A 25,919-nucleotide genomic window follows, 5' to 3' on the forward strand; every position below is an offset into this window, starting at 1 on the left:
ATGGGCTGTATAAGGGAAGTGGTGTTGGGGGGAAGGAACTCCACCTGTACCCCTTCATAATGCAAATTAGTTGCATGACCTCCTGCACAGTCCATGAAGAGAACCACTTTAAAGGGCAGGCCCTTTTCAGCCAGGTAAAGCTTTACCTGTGGTATGAAAGAGTTAAGGAACCAATCAAGTGTGAGGGCCTTGGTGATCCATGCCTTTTTATTGGCCATCCAGTACACTGGCAGTAAGGCTTTGTTCTTGTTTTTCAATGCTCGAGGATTCTGTGACTTGTAGATAAGGCTGGGCTTCAGCATGAATCCTGCAGCATTGCCACACATGAGCAGAGTCACTCGATCCTTGTGAGCTTTGAAACCTGTCTTTTTAAGTTCGTCCTTGAAAAGAAATGTTCGGGACGGCATCCTCTTCCAGAAGAGGCCTGTTTCATCCATATTAAAGACTTGCTCCGGGACATAGCCATTTTCTTCTATTATTTCCGGAAACACATCCTCAACATAATGCCTCGCTGCTGCTTCGTCTGCAGAGGCTGCCTCTCCATACGACGACACACTCTGAAGTCCGAATCGCCTTTTAAACTTATCAAACCAGCCCTTGCTGGCAACGAAAGTCGTACTTGGTCGCCGTGGGCTAGTCTGGCTTGAGGTACCAGGCAGAGGATCATCTTCGTCGCCGTCGTCTTCTTCCTCATCTTGAACGTTGTCGTCGTCACCACCCTCAGGCACCATAGCATCAAACAAAGTTTTAGCCTTACTTCGGATCATGTTTGTATCCAGGGTGATTTTCTTCTCCCTACAATCATGGATCCAAATAGCCAGTGCATTTTCCATTTGCACCATGGTCTTATTCTGGGTGTTTACAACCCTTTTGGCATCTTTCGTGAAAGATATTGCAGCAGTTTTGCGGATGTTCTTCTCTTCCTTCTTTATGTACCGTACCGTGGATTCATTAAGGCCATATTGTCGGGCTACACTCGCGTAGCTATTTCCCGCTTTCAACTTGTCCAATAAACTCACTTTTTCGTTAATTGTTAACATCTTTCGCTTTTTTTCGGTTCACTAGATGCACCAAGGGATAAAGAGCGTTTGGGAGGCATCACGAAGGGCTTCACAAAACTTTTACACTTAAAAAATCACCGCGAGACAAAGACTAACTAACCGCGATCTATGGCGAGAAGCGTATACGAGAAAAGCGTGGAGCGATGGGCATCGGGAGAAGCTTGGGCTAGTGAATGGGCCAATGGGGAGTCGAGTTCTCAGCGAGTGCTGGCCAATCAGCTTGAGTTTATGCCCGTGATGCTTAGCGTATACGTGCATTTCTTTTAGTTTTAAAATTTTGTAAAATGATGCAATTACTAATTCTAATTGAATATTTTGTTTTCAAAATTTGTAAAATAATGTAATTTCTAATTTTAATTCAATATTTTTCATTATTATTAATTTTTGAATATTTTTTGATATTTTTAATTTTTGAATATTTTTTAGACCCGCGAAGCTCTGAACCCGCGAAAGTTGAACCGCGAACTAGCGAGGGACCACTGTACTGTATTTGTAAGTGTAAGAAAACACATATTTTGGCGGGTACTTCAATCTGATTTGGCGCCAGCGTCATCCTACCTTTCTGTCCCCACCTTGTAATATACTCCCGTGCACATTCGAATAAAGTATTAGTTGATCTTGGTGACGCTTGTCTCACTGTCCTTACAACTGGTGACCCCGGAGTTGAAAGTAGCATCAGCGGTTTTGGCTTTGCCATTAACGGACTTATTACGGCCGTGCTACCTTCTACATACTCCGTTACCTTAGGCACGAGCCTGCCTTTGGTTCTCCCACACTTCGGTGAACGTAAGGCAGTAGGATGAGCTTAACCGACATATCTACTTCTCACCTCTTCGCCGACTCGTCGTCTGGCCACGATGCAGGAAGCAACACGCCCATCGCACCCAACGGCCTCGCCTCCACGCCCAAAGTCAAACTGCCGCCCTTTTCTCAACACAACACCGCTTCCTGGTTCCTGAGAGCGGACGTACTCTTCCGCGTCACTAGACTCAGCGACTCCTGCGCCAAGGCTAACATCGTTCTCACCTCCATACCTGAAGAGGTATTCGACAAGATTTCCCCATGGCTCGACGCCCAGGCCGGCCAAGTTTCATACGATGACCTGAGAACGAAACTCATCGGTATCTACTCCCTCTCTGTCTCAGCAAGGGCACAGAAAGTACTGGACCTCGCCGGCAAGCCCATGGGTGACACCTCTCCTGTCGAGGCATGGGACGAGCTAACCGGCCTGCTTATGCTCCCCGAAACAGATAGCAACGGCTGACGACGTGAGATTATCTTATCTCGCGAAATCTTTCTTCGACGCCTACCACAGGACGTACGGGCCCAATTGACAGACGCCGATACGCTCCCGATGAACGAACTCCTGTCGAAGGCTCAGAAGCTCCACGAGGCCTCCAAAGCATCTTGCCTCGGAGCATCATCGTCAACACCGCCTCCGTTCTCCTCCTTCAGCAGCTGCTCTTCCATAGACTCCTCGGCAATGGCCCTTGAGGACGACGAGATCAACATTCTATCAAGAAAGAAACCACCACAACCGACGCGACCGAACCCTAGGCCTAACCCGGCATGGTGCTTCTACCACCAACAGTTCGGCAGTGACGCCAAGAAATGTAGAGCACCATGCAGTTTCCCTAGAAGATGACGCCAGAAGCATCCACCTGCCACCATCGCAGCCGCAGTTAACCAAAACAAGATTGGTTTCTGTATCCCCGATACCATTTCCAACCGTAGACTCATGGTGGACACCGGCGCAATGCAGTCAACGTTCCTTCCTTCGAAGTCCGACCTAGACCGTGGTCCCGACAAAAACGCTCCCTCACTCATCGCCGCCAACGGATCTCCCATACGGTGCTATGGGATCAAGACCCTCAAGATATCTATCATGGGCCGTTCGTATTCTTGGCCCTTCGCTATCGCCGACGTCAATCGCCCTCTCCTCGGTGCGGATTTCCTCGCCCACCACGGACTCCTCGTCGATGTTGCTAACAGACGTCTCATCGACACAGGAACCTGCCAGTCCCGCGACCTAGAACACGGCCCTGCAACAATGTCCGTATCCGCCGTAACAACGCACCCTTACGCCGACCTCCTACGAGAATTTCCCGAGGTTTTCAAGCCCGAGCTCCGACACTCGCTAGGTTCCCCGTCCAAGCATGGTATCTACCACCACATCACAATGACAGGACCTGTAAGAAAGCATCGAGCCCCTGGGCATCACCCCTGAACATGGTTGAAAAGCCGGACGGGTCCTGGAGACCTTGCGGCGACTACAGGCACCTCAACCTCATCACAACGCCCGATCATTACCCGCTGCCCAACATGCAGGACCTAACGAACGCGTTGCACGGCGCAAAGTATTTTACCAAGATGGACCTCCTCAAGTCTTATTTCCAGGTCCCCGTATTCCCGGAAGATATCCCGAAAAACGGATTTTGAGCGAAGCGAAAAATCTATTTTTGGGTGAGATAGCCATGGCGTCCTGATGGAAGGTTCCTTTTTGGTAGCTTCCTTGGGTATATAACTACTAAGATATTCCCAGAGAATTTAACCACAGGTTATCACAGAATTCTAACTTCTGGAGCGAGTATCCTAAAGGTTTCCCTTTAAGACATCGTATATCAACAGGGGATGCATGTATTAACGCGCCACATAGCTATCTGCACCCCATACAGAGTTAACACTTCGATATGGAGGGACGGAGAATAGCTGGGGAGCTGTTCCACAGCTAATCTCGTCCGTGGCTACTTTTGGTACTCGAGACGTAAACAAACGTGCGCCATTGCTAAATGACGTCACGTCCATCCTCATCCTTCATTTAGTAGCTCTCCTCACTAGTCGGACTTTTCCCTGTGTGATCTTTATCGACTTGCATCTTAGCCATGTCTCTACCCTCGGCCTCGCCTTCTTCTGGAAAGTTGAGTACAAGGTTCCAGTATTGTTTAAATAAGCTCTGACCGTAAAGTAACTTTTACTTTTCGAGATATTTGATGTTTTGTGGCAGAGCTGTGCCTCGACCGGACCGGCCATTTTATGGCGTCGCTGTTGTTTTGAATGCCTTATTTAGATAGCCTCAACAGCATTTTCCGGCCTCATTAACTAATCGATTCTATTAGTTATTTAGTCTTCATAGCTAGGAACTTTTATATCGTGTTTTGACGCTTTTTTATCGGTCATCAACTGACCCCATACCAGTTGGCTAGTATAGCCTCTAGGCCAGAGCGCCTATATCAGTGTTCATGCATGATATTTATCAGTGGTCCTAGGTTTATTTATGAAGATAGTGGCATTATTTTACAATACTATTGACTGTGATGCAAGTGTTTTCGCCTTCAGGGACCATATAAGGGACAGGTTAGATAGTGTGTCTTTCTAACCTAACCTACAAGTAGGACCCCTATATGCTTCCTTCATCCCCTGCCTTAGGGCATCCCCTCTGTGTAGCCTTGCTCCCCCTACCACGTAAGGGGATCAAGCTCATATCAGAGTATTATATCGCTTCTCTGTCCTCCCTAAGGGAATGATCCCCCCTTAGGGTTGCGTCCGAGAATGAGGAACTGCTAGTCCTTCCTCTATTGCTGGGGCTAGGTCTCCGACCTTCCCCGCAATAGCGATACGTCTTCCATCTTTCCTAGTTCAGGGTGTAACATCCCTGCTCTAGGTTAGGTTTTGGAGGGGTTAGTTCTGTACCTTGCTGAAACGATACCCATGCACCGTTTTCAGACAGGCTGCCTTACCTTAGGCTAGGGAGTGTCCTCCCTTCCTTGGTGGCCGCTCTGGTACAGAACCTCCTCCACAGAAGACCCTTCTCTTCTCCCCTCCCCACCTATCTCTTGTATGGCCTAGCCTATACTTAGGTTAGTCTATACCCATCTGTCCCCTGTCCTACAACTCCTCCTTAGGGTGGAGTGATAGGGCTACCTTGAGCTCCTGTGTGCAGTCCGCTCTGGTATGTGTACCCTTCATAGTGTCCTATGGGGTTAACCACTGGATGCATTCTGTCTACAGGGGTTCTCCCCCCTCTTGGGTGTTCCCTGCCCTCCCTTGGGCTCCCTTTGCTCCCGGTCCTCTGCGGCCCCTGCTTCTGGGTGATAGGGCTAGCCTCTATCATGGGTACACCCACTCAGTTGGGATGCCTTGGGGTCCGTGGCCGGACCCCTATGTCCCCCCCTTCTGTCTCTTTCACTATCCTGGTGCCGGTCCCTTGCCGCCTCTACCCACCTCCTCCCTTGGTGACTTACCCCTTGCCCTCTGGGCCGTCAGTCCGCCGTGTGCCGGGGGACTGCCGCCTGCCGCCGGCGCCTAGCCGATGGCCTTCCCTCTTTCCTCATAGCTTCAGTCGTCCGTCCACCGGCCGGCCCCCGGAGTGCCGGCATCCGCTGCCGGCAGTCCGGTTCTGCTATAACCATCCTTGTTCCTGTCACCAATACGGCAACCTCCGGCTGCCGGAGCCGCTGCTCCCCGCCGGCGTGCCGCCGCTCCCCGCCGGCGTGCCGCCGCTGTGCCGGCGGCCGCCACCCTGGTATTACTCTTGGCAGTCCGGTTCTGCTATAACCATCCTTGTTCCTGTCACCAATCCGGCAACCTCCGGCTGCCGGAGCCGCCGCTCTCCGCCGGCGTGCCGCCGCTGTGCCGGCAGCCGCCACCCTGGTATTACTCTTGACTTCTATATTGTCTTCCCTAATGCCAGAAACTCTGCTGGAGCGGCCTCCGGCGTGCCGGCGGTCTGCCGGAGCCTTCCGGAGGCGTCAAGCAACTTGCACCCCCTTCTACTAGCTATCATCTGATGTTGATAGCCCTACATCGCAACCAGATGGTCTGATTACATGATGGATAGGTATTACCTTACCGTTCCATTAGTAACCATGCTGTCTTCTTGCTTATCACAGATTTCCAGCATGCTACGTGTATCTTAGCACGGCCGGTTACCGGAAACTGTTACCCCATGGGATCTTCTACGTTCCCAATCCTTGGGTCTGAGTGGCCTCAGTCCCAGTTCTATATCCTTGGCAATCTCCACTAGAATTCCCACTGCCTTCACGGCATGCTATGTTGAATTCTGCCCTGTGTCCTCGGTCACAACAAATTGCCTACGGATAAGGTTACGGTAACCGGCCGGGCGGGTTACACGGAGGATGTGTCTATCTCCTTCTTTTCCGCCCACTCTCTGAACGTCACAGTATTTCTACCGCTTAATATTAGGTTAAAGATTAATCACTTAATACTTAACCTTAAGATAGAAGTCATCCTTATGACTCCCCCATACTCATGTCCTCTTTCTCTTACAGGAGGAGTACGTGAAGTGCGACCATGGCTTCTGTGGAGTGAAGCGCCCGCACTGTTATGGGCACACGGCGTGTAGGACTCACGCCCCTTGTGCAAACAAAAAGGTGATCTGAAGTTCTGGGACCCACTGAACGGTACGGTCTACCAGGAACGCCTGGTCGAGGCGTTCAATAACCCTCCCTCAGTGGAGGTTAGGGACGCTTCTCGAGAGAAGCTACGCAAATGGGTGCGTGGCTTCCAGAAGAACGCCACTGGACCGTACCTTGCCACCGAAGACTTGAGGGCCTTACTGTTCCCAAAGGCATCCCCAGACTCTGTGGTCCCCAAGGATCAGATCCCCACCGTCCAGATCACGGTGGAACCCGATGTTGTCATGGCTCAGTCCATGCACGAGTGTCGCCTGGATACCGACAACGCGGAATGTATGTCGGAAGTGTCGGAGACAACGGAGAAGAACCTCATGGCCGAAGAATTGGACTATGAGTAGGACCAAGTGGAATACGCTGGGTCGGAGCAAGAGGTCGCTCTGCCTTCCACCACTCCCGTCTACCTCCGCCACCCCGGACCCCATCCCAACCAGCGCCCAGGAGATGTTTCGGACGCTCGAAGCCATCATGGACAAGAAACTCCGTGAGACACACGAATACATCGGGACCATGGGAAGTTCCAAGGAGCCGAAAAGGAATTCGGTTAAGGACTTCCCTGCATGCTCGCACGCCAACCCCTGGAGGTATGCCGAGCATATGCCGATCGCAACGGGCAGGATCTTCATCAGTGAGAAGGTCGGCTTGGTTGTCCTGGAAGAAGTGGAATTCTTCCCAAGTTTTGAGGCTTACCCGGACTGTTACGTCCGGTTTCGATCAGAACCTGCCTCTAAAGAAGAGTCCGAACCTAAGGAGGTGATAGTGTTCGATCTCCCGAAGGCCCAGGCTATGATGGCCAACACCCTTAAAAGTAAGAGTTTTACTTGCTCAAAGCTTCCGGCGTTGAGCAAGAAGCACCCTACCTACGTCGCATCTGATGATGCGATCCTCCCCTTCATGGAAAAGGCCTTCGCAGCGGTACACAGGGCAGTGGAAGAAGGGAAACCTTCCCCTGCTCTGGAGGAGTGCAGACCCTTCTCCCTGGTCACTTCCCCCGATGCCTCCTTCGTCGGGAACAAGATATGAAAGAAAGCCTTGCCGCATCCATGTCCCTCCAGGTCCAGCTTGACGTCATGGCCGGTGACACTAGTCCCCGACCACTACACGGTGCTCGCCAAGACGCATCTGGCGACTGTAGTCAAGGACTTATCCGAAAACTGCCATTGTAACGCCGTCGCATACTCAACCTTCGGTCTACGCAACGCCGGGGTGACCTTCCAACGACTAATGGATAGCATTCTGGGTGACCTACCTTTCTGCGTCTGCTACGTCGACGACATCCTGATATTCTCGAAAACCAAGGAGGAACACGGGGGACACGTCCGCACTGTCCTCAAACGCCTACAGGAGAACGGCCTAGTCGTACGCTTCGACAAATGCACGTTCGGTGCGGAGGGAGTGGATTTCCTTGGTCACCGCGTATCCTCGCGCGGGGTAAAACCCATGACAACCAAGGTTAACGCCATCAGGAAGTTCCCAATGCCTACGACCATCCGCCAACTTCAGGAGTTCCTGGGAATGGTCAATTACTACAGGCGCTTCATCCCCAACATCGCACAAACCCTGTCACCCCTCGACGACGTCCTGAAAGGAAAAGCAAAAAAAACTCGAGTGGGGTTTGCCCCAGCAACAGGCATTCACTCGGACGAAGGATGCCCTTGCGAATGCCACCACCCTGGCTCATTTCGACGACAACGCGCCCCTGCGACTAACGACCGACGCCAGCAACGTCGCCTGTGGGGCTGTGCTTGAGCAACTCGTCAATGGTTCTCCTCAACCGCTGGCATTCTTCAGCAAGAAATTGAAACCCGCCGAAACAAGATACAGCACCTTCGATAGGGAACTCCTCGACGTCTACCTCGCCGTCCGCCACTTCAGGCACATCTTGAAGGGTACCCCCTTCACAATCGCGACGGACCATCAACCCCTCGTACACGCCTTCACGAAATCGACGGACACATGGTCCTCCCGACAACAACGTCATCTCTCATCAATCGCCGAATTCGGGTGCACCATACGTTACGTCCCAGGAAAGAAAAACCCAGTCGCAGATGCCCTTTCAAGGATTGAAATTGACGCGATCCACCTGGGAATCGACTACGACAATCTCGCAACCGAACAACGCACTGACCGAGAAGCACAGGATCACCTGACGGGGCCATCCGCGCTCAAGATAAGTGCGATTCCCCTCGGACCAGCAGGAGTAACTATTCTTTGCGACACCAGCACGGGCCGCCCACGTCCCTGGGTACCAGCCTCCTGCAGAAGGAAAATATTCGATATCATCCATGGACTTTCACACCCCTCAGGACGCACCACCGCTCGGCTTCTGTCTGAAAAGTTTGTCTGGCCAGGGATAAAAAAGGACGCCCGGGAATGGGCGAAGTCATGCATCAACTGCCAGTCAAGCAAGGTCAGCCGTCACACCGAATCGGGGGTAGGCGATTTTCCCCAGCCAAAAAGACGTTTCGGCCATTTACACATCAACGTCGTGGGACCATTGCCCCCTTCTGGATCCGCTCGCTACCTACTTACGATCATCGATCGCTCCACGAGGTGGTTGGAGGCATCACCGATGACCGAAGCTACGACTCAAGCATGCGCCGAAGCCCTCCTGTCAAGCTGGGTGAGCAGGTTTGGCGTTCCTGACGACATCACGACTGACAGAGGCCCTGCTTTCCTCCCAGAAATATGGCTCGCTTTGGCGAACCTGATGGGGACGACGCTCCACAGCACCACGGCATACAACCCTGCGGCAAACGGCATGGTCGAAAGAACTCACCGCGCCCTCAAGGCGTCCCTGATGGTGAGCTGCACCGACGGGGACTGGAAATCACGACTTCCTTGGGTACTCCTCGGCCTTCGCACCGCCCCTCGCGCAGACGGCGAACCTTTGCCCGCCGAAAAGGTTTACGGGGAAGCGCTCGCAGTTCCTGGTGAATTCTTTCCCTCATCAACCGACGACACGCAGCTGGATCACCTAAGGGACATCGACAGGAAGTTCAGGCCGTGTCTCAAAACTTACCAGGACAGAACCAAGCACTTTAAACCAAAAAGCCTGGATGACTGCAGGTACGTTTTCGTCCGTGTCAACGCTCATCGACAACCACTGACTAGACCTTATCGAGGTCCCTACCGGGTAATTAAAAAGACAACAAAAGCCTTCCTTCTCGACGTCCATGGCCAAGAGGACTGGGTCTCAATAGACCGCGTGAAACCAGCGTTTCTCGAAGGAAGCGACACCGCCTCCGCCGGACCTGGCAGATCCAGAGTTCCGCCTCAAAACAAGCTGCCCAACGAAAGAAAAATCATCAAACGACGACAAGAGGAAGAGATCCTTACACCGACCGCCAGCGCGCCCCTCCGTTCAAAAACAAGAGGAACCCTCCGACGCCCGAAAAGATACGAAGATTGATCATCAGCCCTCTACGCCGCCCGATGTCTTGGGGGGGGGGAGTACTTGTAAGGACACCGATCCCTTCGTCGTCCAGAAAATCGACAAACTACTTATTTATTTGAATTCTCTTTTCGCCACACTGTGGTTTCCCATGTATATATATGCCGCTCTACCAGAGCTACATTTTGACATATGTATCATTTCATAACATGTTTCTGTTAACCCATAATTCATATATTTGTAAGTGTAAGAAATCACATATATTTTGGCGGGCACTTCAATCTGATTTGGCGCCAGCGTCATCCTACCTTTCCGTCCGCACCTTGTAATATACTCCCGTGCACATTCGAATAAAGTATCAGTTGATCTTGGTGACGCTTGTCTCACTGTCCTTACAAACTAACTTCCTTTAATTTGGACTCTGAGGCTCCTTCGGCATGAAACTTTAAACTTCGAGGGCATTCGACTCGTCTCATAGCTTGCATGGATAAAGGTGAGAACCAAGCATTGTTAGGGGTTTCTAAATGTTTAATGGTAATCATTATCTGTTGCCTTAAGCCTTCAAAGCACCAATATAAAAATAAATTCCTTCCTCTCTGATAGATATATATATTGTTTACTATTAAACTAATGTTGATATTAGCTCCTCATATTAATTTGTTCTATTTGTACAATACTTTTGCTTAGGTATAATTGGTGAAGCTAGGTCGTCCTGGGTTATCAGCCTGCGTTCATCTTTCGTATTTATATTATTGGTAAGACTTTATATTAGATTTAATTCGAAGGATGAATGTCATAGTGAATACATTATACAAAATTATATTGCTTATATTTATGGCTTCAGGATATTGTTTGATGTCGGAATGTATTTCATTTTCCAGGATATCATTTATCCATATGTTTAATTGAAGTGGCTTAGTCCGAGGATAAATTCCCAGTTTCTTACATTGGCAAGCACTTCCAACATTATGGGTAATTGCTTATTAGGTTTATATAGATTATATATGCAATTTACGATTTATTCATATATACTTTATTCAAATTGAATTTATTTAATTTCCTTTCTTTTATTATATCGATATATTCCTTTTTGTTGTTTATACAGGTGAGGTTGGAAAAGCTGAAAGTAGTTTGGAAATTACCCCTAGATATAACCACCTTCAAGCAATCGGAATAGACAATTTATAGCATTTTTACTTCTCTGAAATGTTTATAATAAATTTAGTGAATTGTGTTGAAGAGTTTTCCTAACTACCATTGTAAATGTTCAATTTTCAGCTTATGGTCATAGACACCAATCTCCACAAAGCCTTCCCATCAGACGACAGGATAGCAAACCTGAGGAAGGTCGCGAGACCTTTCCTCACATGAGAAGAACTTCCAGCCCAAACGTGGTTACGTCTCCTCGGCCATCTCTCCTCCCTGGCCCGTCTAGTTCCCAACAGTCGCCTCAGAATGAGATCTCTCCAGTGGCGACTCAAGTCCCGGTGGAATCAAGGACACAATTCCCCAGACACTTTGATCCCTCTGGGTCATGTGAAACAGACAGACCTCCAGTGGTGGGTGGCAGACGAGAACCTACGAAAGGGAGTGGATCTTCTCGTCCTCCCCCTGGACTTTATGTTGTTTTCGGACGCATCAAAGAAAGGGTGGGGGGGGGGGGGCCCACGTTCTGAACCACAAGACCTCAGGCCTGTGGTCAGAATCAGAAAAGTAACTTCACATAAACCTGCTAGAAATGAAGGCCATGTTCCTGGCACTTCAGAAGTTCCACCAAGCCCTGGCGGGCCACTCTGTGGTAGTGATGAGCGACAACACCACAGTGGTGGCTTATATCAACAAGCAGGGAGGTACCTTTTCAGAACAGCTATCCCATCTTGCAGTAGAGACACTGAGGTGGTCCGAAGTCCACTCGATCACAATAGCAGCTCGCTTCATTCCGGGCAAAAGGAATGTTCTCGCCGACAGTCTGAGCAGAGCAACACAGATAGTGAGTACCAAGTGGTCTTTGGATCCTCAAGTAGCCAACAAAGTCCCGACTTTGTGGGGTTCCCCGACTGTGGACCTATTCGCTACAGCACTGAACTACAAGCTCCCGCTGTACTGCTCCCCAGTCCCGGATCCCAAGGCTCTCTGGCAAGATGCCTTCCAACAACGGTTGGACAACATCGATGTGTACGCCTTTCCCCCATTCTGCCTGATGAGGAGAGTGCTCAACAAGACCAGAATATCGATCAACCTGTCAATGACCCTGATAGCTCCGCTATGGCATCACGCAGAATGGTTCCCGGACCTTCTGCAACTCCTTACGGAGCCTCCACAGGAACTCCCTCCACGTCACGAGCTACTCAAACAACCACATGCCAACATCTTCCACAAAGCCGTAGCTTCGCTTCGACTTCACGCCTGGAGACTATCCAGCATCTCCTCAGAGAGAGGATTTTCGCAACAGGTTGCGAACAGGATGTCTGGACACCTGCGCAAGTCATCCGCAGGGGTCTACCAGGCGAAGTGGCGAGTTTTCTGTGGTTGGTGTCGTGGAAGGGGTATCTCTCCACTCGATGCCACTATTCCAGCAATAGCGGAATTCCTCGTGTATTTGCGGGAGGAAATGCGCCTTTCAGTCTCGGCAGTGAAAGGCTATCGCTCAGCCTTAAGTCTTGCCTTCAGGCTCAAAGGAATGGACATTTCTTCCTCGCTGGAACTTTCTCTTCTCATACGAAGCTATGAACTTACCTGCCCTCAGTCGGAAGTGAGACCCCCTCCTTGGAACGTGGTTTGAGTTCTCGGGCCTCTAAAGAGACCTCCCTACGAACCCCTACGCCAGGCTTCAGATCGCCACCTTACTTGGAAGACTGTGTTCCTGCTAGCTTTGGCCTCTGCCAAGCGAGTCAGCGAGTCGCATGGTCTCTCATACGACATCGACCATTCAAGGGGATGGGGGGAGGTAACGTTCAGGTTCGTCCCTGAGTCTGTTGCCAAGACTCAGAACCTGGGAGTGCCGGATCCTCGGTTCGACTCTTTCCAGGTTTCGAGTCTCCATTCTGTAACAGATGACCCAGACCATCTCCTACTGTGTCCAGTGAGGAGTCTGAGGTTGTATCTTAAGAGAACAGCTGCAGTTCGTCCCCAGGTTCAAGCCTCGTTCGTGAGCACTGGGAAAACGAAGAGAAGGGTCACCAGGAATACCATCTCAGCCTGGATGGCCTTGAATCCTAACCCTTCTCAGTCACGTCGCCCTAGAGCGCATGATGGCATAGCTACGTCCCTGGCCTTCAAGAAGAATTATTCAGTGACGCAGGTCCTTCAAGCTGGGGTGTGGAAGTGTCAGACCACCTTCACAGCCCACTACCTGCAAGACGTGACCCACAGGAGGCTCGATACGTTTTCTGTCGGCCCTGTGGTGGTTGCACAACAGCTGGTCTAAACCTCAGGCTCCTTAATGGACAAGTAGCAGAAGGTTGAGGGCATTGTTACCCAGTTTTAGTCTGCATGAATGAAAAGGTATGTCTGGCCCTTATTCTTTTCTTCATCCTCTCCTCCCTTGGAGAAAGCAGCCTCCTGGGTTCTCTGCACAGCTGACCTCTAACCACTGCAGGTAAACCATGCTTCCTTGTGTTCCTAGTATGAAGTGTAATACTGTCATGTCCCCATACCCTGACGAGGTGGTATTGGGAGAGTCCTAGCCTAGATTTCCATCTGAGGAACTCCAGGTCAACTTCCTAGGACGAGTCACTTTTCACCTTCGCACACACCTTACGTAGGCCGCAGCAGTTTCACAGCTGCTAGCGAGGAGCAGGGATTCCCTATTGTCTGAGTACGTAGACACTCAAATATGGAATCCCCGGAGCAAGCCAAAGCCAGTATGGCAGGGACTTACCACCCTTCCTACGGGTTAAGTCACCCCATGTAAATAGCGTGGTTTGTATTTCAGTTACGGAACAAATGACAAATTCGTAGATAATTTGTATTTTTCCTAACTATACAAACCTCCGCTAACTAGGGGAGGGGTAGTAAACCCTCGTTAAAAATTCTTATGGCTCGTCATTTCAGCTACGCCAAAGTAATTACCCCATGTAAATAGCTAAGGTTTGTATAGTTAGGAAAAATACAAATTACCTACGAATTTGTCGTATTTATCTATTTCTGTTGTCCTTTTGTCTCATATATTGAAGATGTCAAGATATATTACTTCAATTCTTGGGTGTGGGCCAGTTTGGCAAAATCACCGCCACCACCATGGAGCCGAAAGGGCTGAACAGGCCCCCCGTCACACCGAAGCTTTTAAACTTTCCGTTGGTGATGCACAGGCGCCTCTACACTCCTGAGGGGAACTCCCAGGGACATCACCCTTCGGAAAGGAACTTGGCATCCCTGGCTCCCGGCTCCATAAAGGATAGACTGTCAGTGGGGGCTGTGGATTTTACGGTTCAGGAGGTGACAGCCATGGAAGTGGCCGCTGGGGATGAGGCTTTGGGGTTGGACCTCTGGACCACTCCACTAGTTTCCTTCACCTTGGAAAATAATGTGATGGGCTGCCCGGGGAGAGAACAGTTTTTGGAGTTGTTGGCCATCTTGGAGGGCCAGTCTTACTTTGCGTTATCGAACAGGTTCCTACGCAGGAGGGATGTCATCCTCTATAGGTTGCCAAAGCAACTCCTGGACAGTGAGCTGAGGCCTCTTAGTGATGCCCCCAACATCAGGGAGACTCTCTTTCTCTTCCCGGAAGATATGGTGAAAGAGGCACTGGGGAAATGGAGGAGGACATTGTGGAAGAGGCAATAGAGAAACGGAAGAGAGTCACAACGTAATGCTTTGTCGTCACGTCCCCTATAACAGCCTCGTGAACGTAGCAGGGTCTGGGCCCAGTCAGGTGGGTGCCCTCTTATGCCTTGGTCCAAGTTTCTTCCTCTTCACGTTTGGCCTTCCGACGCAGCTTCCCTCAAGAGAACAGAGACCAGCCTCGGAAGGCAGTAAACTCGGAGCCCCAGCTAACCAAAGGGCACTTAGCGGCTGATTCTCTAAGCGGAAGTAGTGAACCAGGCCCCTCTCCCCCGTGCACTCCAGGGGTAGTGGGATGCCTCAATTCAAGATGGAGAAATTGGGTAAAGGAAGGAACAGATCAATGTAAGGTTCAAGTTGAGGGAAGGTTACCGTATCTCCTTCAAAGGCCCTAATCCTTTGATATCGGGATTCGAGATCTCCTCCCTACACCCCAAGGTAGAAACACGGAAAGCCTCTTAAAAAGGGCCATTCAGGCGGGGCCCCCTGACTACCCGGGCTTCTTCAGCCGTCTGTTCCTGGTGAAGAAGGCGTCGGGTAGATGGCGTCCAGTCATAGATCTTTCGGCGTTCAACCTTTCCGTCGCCAAGAGCACGTTCAAGATGGAAACTGTCCTAGACGCTATCAAGGAAGGGGACATCATGCTATCCCTAGACCTCAAAGATGCATATTTCCAGATCCCAGTGCACCCATCCAGTAGGAAGTTCCTCAGGTTCAAGTGGGGAGAAGAAATTTTCCAGTTCCTCACTCTCTGCTTTGGCCTGTCGACCGTGCCTCAGGTCTTCACAAGAATCTTTTTCCTAATCTCCCAGTGGGCCCACAAGAGAGGGATAAGACTGTTGCGATATGTCGACGACTGGGTACTCCTCTCAGAGTCTAGGGAGCAGTTGTCAGAACAAAGGGAAGAGTGAGTGTTCATCTGCATGAAACTGGGGTGGCGTTCAACTGGGTGAAATTGAAACCCTCTCTATCGACGAGGACAGTGTACCTGGGCATAGAAATATGCTCTGTACAAGCCAGAGCCTTCCTGATGAAGGAGAGGATTGAGAATCTGGAAAGCATGGTGAAGCCTTTCATCAGGCGGAAATTGGCGTCGTTACAAGAGCGGCAGAGAAGAGCGGCAGAGATTGGTAGGCCACCCGGTGTCCCTGGAGAAGCTCATGCCCAAGGGAAGGTTGATGCTACGACCAGCCCAATGCGACCTGAAAGAGATACAGGGCCTAGCAATCCAGTGTCTGTCATCAAAGTTTCCCCCATCCCAGTCAAGCAGGGAGGCAATCGAGTGGTGGTTGGACCCAAGGAACACCTGAGCGAGGATTTCACTACTGGATCCTCCTCCAGAATTACTTCTGTTCACGGACGCATCCGAGGAGGGATTGGGAGCCCACCTGCCAGACAGAATGGCCGAAGGCCGTTGGTCCTTGAAGAGCAGGCCCTCCAAATAAACGAACTTGAGCTGTTGGCAGTACAGAAGTCTCTCGGTGTCTTGGCCCTCTTAATGAGAGAATGCCTTGATGAAGTCACTGAGCTTCAGCACGGCATTCTATTCCCGTGCTGAAACTTAGTGACGGGCAAGAGGGCTCTCGAACTTGGGGAAATTGCTCCCCCAGTTCGAATCTAAATTTCTCTCTTAATTATCTTTTTCTTCCTCTTTATATTGCTTCAACCTTCTCCTAATATTATAAACTTTCCTCCATGTTGCTGTCCCAACCCTATGAGTAAAATTTCCCATATGTATATGTGTATATGTGTATATATATATATATATATATATATATACATATAAGTGTGTTTATTATTATTTTTATTTTTTCTCACTCTTTATGGCATGGATGTTTCTACATCCGTTATTGCCACTTGGGTGGATGTTTCTACATCCGGTATTGCTGCCTGCTTTGATGAATGGGAAAGGTGTCGCGGTTGGGAGGTGTTTGTGCTCAAAGCTATATATGAGAGTATTGGATGATCTCAGCCATCCCGAAGATGGTTTGGACCTTTTTGGCGGGACTATTCTCAAGTGTTGGGTCTTCGGAATCCAGGGGATCCAACACTTGGGGTAGGACTCTCGGCTTTTGGCCGGAAGCCCGTCATTACAGATATGGGGAGGATGATTCCATAGTTTCTTGGTCTCAGTCCTAACAGGCGGGTTCAGCTTACACCTGTGCCTCTATATCTGTTTTGATGCTATCCTTCGGGTAGGGTATGGAGTGGACCATCTGGGAAGTATACTCTCACTGTGCCAGTAGTGGAGAGTGTAAATTTCCTTCCCAACATGTGATGCCTTAATGTTCTCAAGCAGGTAAATCAAACTTCAAAAAATCACTCTTCTCTCCTCTTTTTTTATGATGGATTCTTGTGAGAATGACCCCACCTCCCCTGGATATGCTGACTTGCCCCCGGCACTGTTGATGACCTCTGGCAATTCATTTAAAGAAAACTCCGTTGACGACGTAGGAACTAAAAAGGACTATTCTTTAAATACTCGGAAAAAGGGTAATTTGGGCAACACAGGAAAACTGAATGTCCTGCACATTACCCAAATCCCATTAGAAGCTAATTATGATGTGCTACATAAAATATTTGTGTTACGGATTAATAAAAGAAATTAGAATGAAACTTCAAGATGATAATTGGGAATCTTGGTTATCATTTAATTGTCATGAGGAAGCATTTAATGCAAGCCGTAATATTGTTGATATTAAAGTAGGTAATATGAGTGTTAAGGGTGCTCTGTGTGATGGGGCACCTAAAGATCTGGATGTCTACAGACCAGCAGACTGGGCTGATAAAGATATAGAGGCAGATATGCCATTCCAAAGAAAGCCAAAACCACCAATGTGGCTTCTTGCTCAATCTGTAGGAGGTACGGAAAATTATTTCAAGATCTGCAAATTTCTTCAGAGGAAGGTAGGTACGATCGCACCAGGAGATATATCTCGATTTGGTAAGAAAAGTTACTTGATAAAGGCCAAGTCATACACACAGTCTGTTATACTGTCCAATTTGAAGACAGTAAATGATGATATAAAATTGGACATCAAACCCCATCTAAACTTTAGCTATGGAAGGGGAGTGGTTTTTAATAGGGATCTGTATGAATTTACTGAAGAGGAGATATTGGCTATGTGTCCTCTATCAGTGTGGAAAGTACATAAAGTACCTGGAACATCAATGATTGTTCTTACTTTTCAGGATGCCGATGTACCTTTCCACATAGACATAGAAAACGAAAGGATCAGAGTTCAACCTTTTAAGCAAAAGCCACTGCAATGTTATAATTGCTTTAAATTTGGACATCCCTCCAAAGTTTGCAATAGTGAAAGAATTTGTAATACTTGCTCCAATATTTACCATGGGGAATGTACATTTGAGGCAAGGTGCTTAAACTGCAACTCTAATCATAAATCTAATGATAGGAGCTGCCAGTTTTATAAGTTAGAAGAGGCTGCCCTCAATAAATCAATTATTGAACATGTAAGCGTGGGGCATGCCAAGAGATTATTAAATAAATCTAATACTTATGCAAAGACATTAAAAACAGGAGAAAAATTCCTCGGGAATCATCTCGCCCACCTACTACTGTAGGTAGTTCTCGAAAAAGGAATTCACCATCTATTGATAAAGTGCTGCATAAGACAAGAACATCTCCTCCTAAAGATTTATCATTGAGTATCAACCAAAAGAAATTGCCCACCACTATCAAACCTTTGTCCCCCACTACAAAGGATAGTACTAACCTCTCCCAGGGCATATCCTTGCCTGATTTAATGGAGATTCCGCCTGACACCAAGTTATCAGGTGTACCTGTAGTGGGGAAGGTACAAAAACCTGGTAACTCACAACCTACTAATCGTAAAAGAGAGAGACCTCCATCTCTCCCACCCCTTTCCATAAGAAATACTAGAATTATGACATCAAATAAATATGATGTTTTGTCTGTTGATGTTGCCGATCAACCAGAAGATAATCTAAATAAATCAGAAATTCAAGTTGAGGTCCACCATCCCCCTCAACAAATAGATAAAAAAGATACAAAGAAAAACACCAACGTAAAACCCAACATAACAAGACCATCGCTGAAGAAACCTACTGGTAATAATGTTAAATTAAAAACTGCTAATGGGAAGACCTCATCCAAGATGTCTTCCCGAAATAATCCATAGTTTTCTCCTCAATTTTGCAATGGAATTGTCAGGGTTTGAGGGCCAAATATGAAGAACTTAAGCTCTTAATTCACGAGCATTCCCCCATAATTGTATGTCTCCAGGAGAGCAAGCTTGATGCTAATACCCCTTGTCCTCGCGAATATATTAGTTATAGGACACCTTATGATCACGGAGTAGGGAGCCATGGCGGAAGTCTCATGTACATTCGTCGAGATGTTCCCCAAATACTTATATCTATACGTACAACCCTGCAGGCAGTTGTTGTACAAATTGATATAGGGAGAAAATATACAATATGCTCTCTGTACTTACCTCCAAATGATAATATTTTATATGAAGATTTAGCAGAGGTCATTCAACAACTCCCTCAACCTTTTCTCTTACTGGGAGATATGAATGGTAGACATCCTTTATGGGGTGATGTTTTGGCCAACACAAGGGGCAATATTATCTCATCAATTGTGGAGAATGAGGATGTGGGACTCCTTAATACAGGAGAGCCCACACACTTTCATGTTCAGACAGGTACTTTGTCATGCATTGACCTTTCAATTGCAAGCTCTAACTGCCTTCTCGATTTTGATTGGAGGACATTAGATGATTGGCATACTAGTGATCACGCACCAATCATTATAAACACCAACAAGGGTCCGCCTTTGCAAAGATCGCCACGTTGGAATCTAGACAAGGCAGACTGGGTTAAATTTTCCGAGCTAAGTGAAATCAAAGGGAGAGCAGAACAGTTTGAAAGTGTTGATGATGCCATAGACCTACTGAATGGAACTCTTCATACAGCAGGAGTCAATTCAATTCCCAAAACAACAGGGTTATTCAAACGACGACCAGTCCCGTGGTGGTCTTCAGAACTAACTGCACTCCACAGAGCCACAAGAAGATCTCTAACACGATTGCGTAGACGCAGAACTGATGAGAATTTAACTATGTACAAGAAATGTAGAGCACAGTTCCGTCGTGCCATGAAAGAAGCAAGGCGCCAGTCATGGATGTCTTTTGTTTCCTCCATTAACAGTAGAACACCACCATCTTCTGTGTGGAGGAAAGTAAAAAAGATAGCTGGCAAATTCACCCCCAACCCACCACCAGTGTTGAAGGTGAATGGCCAGTATGTAACTGAAGCAAATGAAGTTAGCAATGCCCTGGCTAATCATTTTTCAAATGTATCCAGCAAGTGTGAAGGAGCCCCTGGTCACCAGTATAGGAGCACTGAAGAAAAGAAAATTTTAAATTTTGCAACAAGAAGGGAAGAGTCGTATAATTCTCCTTTCACTGAAAGAGAATTTGATTCCGCACTTGCTCATTGCAACGATACAGCCCCTGGACCCGATGGAATTCCATATGCAATGATTAAACATGTACATTTTAATACAAAGCTATTTATTTTAAGCATTATTAATAGAATATGGCATGATCATAGTTACCCAAGTGTTTGGGAACTAGCCATTATTTTAGCCTTTTTAAAACCCGGTAAAGACAAGTTTTTAGCAGCAAACTATCGTCCTATTGCATTGACATCTTGTTTATGTAAAATCATGGAGAAGATGGTCAATGCAAGGCTGATATGGTACCTTGAAAAGAAAGGTATTTTATCACCGATTCAATGTGGATTCCGAAAAATGCACTCAACGACTGATGTGTTGATACGACTTGAGTCTTCTATTTGTGAAGCCTTTGCTTCCAAACAGCACCATGTTACAGTATTTTTTGACCTGGAAAAGGCATATGATACCACATGGAGATATGGTATTCTTAAAACCATTCATGAATTGGGATTGAGAGGAGAGCTGCCACTATTTATTCAGGCATTTCTTTCACGTAGAGTTTTTCAAGTGAGAGTGGGGGAAACTCTATCAGAGAGTAAGTGCCAGGAAGAAGGAGTTCCTCAGGGTAGTGTGCTGAGTGTAACCCTTTTTGCACTAGCAATTAATGGGATATCCTCAGTCATTCCCCAGGATGTTCTCTCAACATTATTTGTGGATGATCTCTCAATATCTTTTGCTGGCACTAGAATGGCAATGGTTGAGAGAAAAATCCTACTCTCTATTGATAAAATTATCCAGTGGGCTGACATGAATGGATTCAAGTTCTCGACAAGTAAAACTACCATTGTCCATTTTTGTCGTATCCTGGGAGTACATCCAGACCCGGATATATACATTAAAGGTCAACGGATACCATGTGTATCGGAAACCAAATTTTTAGGTTTGATATTTGACTGTAGACTTACATGGGTTTCTCACCTAAAAGCGCTAAAAGCTAAATGTGTTGAAGCTCTGAATATCTTAAAAGTATTGTCCCATACATCATGGGGGGCAGACCGCAATACTATTTTAAAATTATACAAGGCCTTGATTTTTTCCAAAATTAGTTATGGTTGTGAGGTATATTCTTCAGCCACCCCAAGCCGGTTAAAAATATTAGACTCGATACATCATGCAGGTATTAGATTGTCTACTGGAGCTTTTAAAACCTCGCCTATCCCAAGTCTCCTTGTTGATGCTGGAGAGTTACCTCTAGACCTTTACCGAATGTCTTCCATTCTTCGGTATTGGTTTAGATTGCAAAGACTCCCTAACTCTCTAGCCTTTCAGACTGCAAGCCTTGTAAGACACGCATCATACTTTGAGTTGCACCCAAAATCTCCTCAACCTTATGGCTTTCGGGTGATGAAACGATTATTACATAGTCTGGATATAATTAGAAATAAGGTACTTCCATTCAAGGTATCATCAACGCCTCCATGGAAGCTACCAGAGATATCTTTTTGTAAATATTTTATCGGAGATAAGAAGAATATGTCAGACCTAGAAGCCAGGTCTCTTTTTAATGAACATGTTAAAGAACATAGAGGATCAACTTTTATCTATACTGATGGCTCCAAATCTGATGCTGGCGTTGCATTTGGAGTACATAGTAATGGTTTTAATTGTAGAGGTGCACTTCCTCTGACCGCTACCATATTTACTGCCGAACTGTATGGCATATTAACCGCTATTGAGAAAATAGCGTTGGAGAAGGAGGGTAATTTTATAATTTTTAGTGATGCAAGGAGTGTCCTTCAAGCTATGGAAGTTTTTAATTCTAATAACCCTCTAGTTTTAAAGATTTTAGAATGGCTCTTCCTTATTGGACGGAGAGGTATAACAGTTCAATTTTGTTGGGTTCCAGCACATGTAGGTGTGTCCGGGAATGAGAAGGCAGATTCACTGGCTAAGGAGGCTGCATCCAAGTTGCTGCCAAGAAGGTATCCCATTCCTTGTAATGATTTCTTACCTGACATCAAGAAATTGGTTTGCAATAAATGGCAACAGCAATGGGATAGTCAAGATGGTAATAAAATGAGGGAAGTAACAAATTACATATCTCCTTGGAGGTATAATATGATGCCCCGAAAATGGGAGACGTCTCTTTGTCGTCTCCATATTGGTCACACTCGGTTGACACATGAGTTTCTGCTAAAGGGCCAACACCAACCGTATTGTGACGATTGTCTAGTACCTCTAACAGTAAGGCATTTGTTGACCGAATGCCCCAATTATAACAACTTGCGGAAGAGATTTGTTTGAGGCTCGAGGTGAGGGTGGCAGGTTCATCCTTGCCAAGATTCTTGGAAATGATGTGTCCTACCATGCAAGTGGCATTTTTAGATTTCTTTCAGAAGCAGGTCTTCTGAAAAATATTTAACTTTTATGACATTCAATTTTTATGATTTTAATTGAATACTCTTTAATTTTTTATTTTATTTCATTTTTTATTTTTGTATACATAAATTAAATGTTACCGGCGTCAATGACCTTAGATGTCAGGATGCCTGAAAACTTTAAATCATTCATTCGGTGTCTTGGGAAGATCGTTAGTGGGGAGAAGGGTGGCCCTGATGAGTGACAGTGCTACCATCGTCGCACACGTCAAGAAACAGATCGGCCTGCGCCCCGCCAAAACCACATCCTAGCTGCAAAAATCTTATCCTATGCCGAGGTCAATACCATCTCTCTGATGGCCTGTTACATCCCGGGAAAAAGGAACGTAGTCGCAGGTGGTCTCAGCAGGAAGGGTCAAGTGTTACCTGGGAATGGTCCCGTCATCCGGTGGAAGCAAGGGTGTTGTTAAAGAAGTGCCTGGACTTCTTCACAACAAAACTGAACGTGGAGCTGCCAGTCTTTTGTTTCCCAGTGCCGGACCCAGCAGCATCTCTGGAAGATCTGTTCCAACACCTGTGGGATGTCCTTGACGAGTAGGCCTTCCCCCCATTTACCCTTCTGCAACAGACCTTGAACTGGCTTCAGGGGCAAAGCAAACAAAGATGATTTTGATAGCCCCGTGGCAACGGAACCCCTGTGGCCCCTGCTTCTACAACGAGACCTTTTAGGGCCACCTCACTTCTAGAAGTTCCACGAAGGCCTCCAAAACCTCTCCCTTCACGTGTGGAGACTATCTTGAGTTTGCTGAGAAGAGGGCAGTCGCACAGATGACTTCGAATCTAAGGCAATCCTCGAGAGCCATGTACCAGGCGACATGGACAACCTTTGGCAAATGGTGCGACAAAGAGGGCATTCAGTCCCTCAAGGCCTCAATCCTGGTCATGGCGGAATTCCTAGTACACCTTTGATTCGACCAGTGCATGTCAGTACCAGCAGGAAAGGGATTCCGAGCGGCCCTGTGCCAGGTATTTTTTCTCAAGGGCTTGAACCTAAGAGCCTCCAAGCGCCTCTCGATACTGATAAAAAGGTTCGACCAGTCCTGCCCCTCAATGCACCTTCCCGGGACATTACCAAAATTCTTCGACTCCTTGAAGAATCTGGGATTCAAGCCTCTGAGACAAATTACTGACAAGGAATTGACCCTAAAGATGGTGTTCCTCCTCAGCCTGGCCTCGGCCAAGAAGGTGGGCGAACTCCACGGGCTTTTAGCTGAGGTCTCCCTCTCTCACGGGTGGAAGGAGTTGTTCTTCAAATTCATTCCCTCCTTTGTGGCGAAGAGGCAGAACCCAGCAGTAGATGACCCCGCTTTAAAGAGTTGTCCATCCATGCTATTCCCAGGACAGATTGCCCAGTGAGGGCGGTGCAGAAAAATCTCTCGAGTACCTCCGCCCTCCGACCGGCTATCAGGAGACTGTTCTTGATGACGGGCAGAGTGAAAAACGCAGTCTCGAAGAATACGATCTTCTTGCTCCGGGAGACGATTCAAAGGGCGTACCTGATGAAGGGGGAAGCCTCCCCCAGGTCCGTGAAGCCTCACAACATCTGGAGCATCGCCACCTCGTTGGCCTTTGAGAGGAACATGTGGTTGGCCAGGTGCTGAGGGCAGGTATATGTACGAGACAGTCAACTTTCACTGCCCACTACCTTAACGACTGCTCCCTCAAGTCCCGGAAGGGGTTCAAGCTTGCTCCTGATATGGGCACCCAGCAGAGGATCTAAGGGAAGCTACACGTGACACAGTCCGCATGGGATGGCGAGGGGTAGAGCGTCACAACCCCTATCCCCTAGTCCTGCCATGGAATGGCCCAGGAAAGATGTCCCCTGGATGAGTGTTACCTAGTTAACATACTTTGCTTAATACCCTTTTGCTTTTACCTGACAGGCCTGAACCCCACTCTGCAGCTCTCTCACCTCTTACATGGTCTATTTCCCTGCCTCCTAATCATGAGGCTCCTATTATTGGGACATGGTAAGGATTCGTGTTGGAACAAATGACAATTTTTAAGAAAATTATATTTATCCTAACATACTTACCATGTTCCAATAACGCGATTAACCCCCATCCATCCCTGCTATAGACCCAGCTATCATACGCCCCTTTTCCTTGGAACCAGAGCAGAATGGTTAATGGCGATCTGTAAGGTAACGTGTAGCATCCCTCTAAGGCATGTTGGGAAAAACGAGAGGTCCGTGTCGGGCACTTGAAGAAGGGGGTGTTCGAGGATTATGGCTGGTTGGGGGGGAAAATCTCTAGTCGGGAATTACCGACGCTAGAGTAGTCTCCTACTATTGGGACATGGTAAATATGTGTGTATATGTATATGTATAAATATATATATATATATATATATATATATATATATATATATATATATATATATATATATATATATATATATATATATATATACACACATACATGCATACATACATACAAATTTGGGATTTTTATGTCTATTACAGGAATCGAGTGTCCTTGAGTGTGGGGTTTGCACCAATCCATTCAGTGAAGAACATTGCCCCAAGATTCTTCCTTGTTCCCACACATTTTGTTGCCGATGCATCTAGGAGATTATCTCAAACCAGACCAAAGCTTGTCCTTTCTGCAGGGAAGAATTCACAGCCAGTTCAACCGATGACTTGCTGTTCAAAAGACCTGTCTTAGACGCTGCTAAGCAATTTTTGTCCTTTGATAAAGAACCGAAGATTTCTTCCAGGGGATCAGGGATGTCATTTGGAAATTTGAACAAGGATTTAAGAGAAATTTTTATTCTGAAAGCCATTGCTAACTGCAATAAAGTAACGTCTCAAATGATGCACGATATTTCTATCCTTGTGAGGATGAACAGTGACATCCTTCAAGCTAACAAAGTAATCGTGGGACTTAAAGAGATGCTGAATGAGATAGAAATTTCTAATAGAGATATTCTGTATACTATTGATGAAAACATCAAACGGCTGAAGAAGAAGTGTGATGTTATAGACGAAGATGCAAGACGATTTAAAGGCTGTGAGGCAAGACTGAAAGCGGCAGTAAGCTTTACTTCAGCTGGAGCCATTATGGACGATTCAATAGACGATCTACATAATGTTCAGGCAAAAGTATTGGGAATCAAAATGCTTCTTCGGGAGAACGAACAAAAACCTGGTGATATTGTGAAGGTGACTTCTGTCTCTTGTATTGTATTAACCTAAAATATGGGATAGGACCATTTTTGATTTTATGACTTTTTTGTGGCATACTGTATTGCAGTTTCAAATTGTTACCTAAACATTGAAATAATGCTCTCATCAAAGGATTTTTCCATGACAATCTAGCATTTCTGATTAACTTTTAGTTTTTGCCACCTCTGTTATACATTTTT

General features: G+C 47.2%; 1 protein-coding gene across 2 annotated transcripts in view; it reads left to right on the top strand.

The window, feature by feature from the left end:
* LOC137628819 (uncharacterized) overlaps positions 1-25,919 on the top strand; it is a 152,929-nt gene that overhangs the window by 93,395 nt on the left and 33,615 nt on the right. For both annotated transcript variants that reach the window (XM_068360061.1, XM_068360062.1), the window contains exon 2: positions 25,018-25,716. In XM_068360061.1, coding sequence (XP_068216162.1) covers positions 25,282-25,716 — 435 coding nt within the window. In that variant the 5' untranslated portion in view covers positions 25,018-25,281. The remainder of the gene's footprint in view (positions 1-25,017; positions 25,717-25,919) is intronic.

This window comes from Palaemon carinicauda, chromosome 36 (genome assembly GCF_036898095.1).
Source record: "Palaemon carinicauda isolate YSFRI2023 chromosome 36, ASM3689809v2, whole genome shotgun sequence".
NCBI classification, from domain to species: Eukaryota; Metazoa; Arthropoda; class Malacostraca; order Decapoda; family Palaemonidae; genus Palaemon; species Palaemon carinicauda.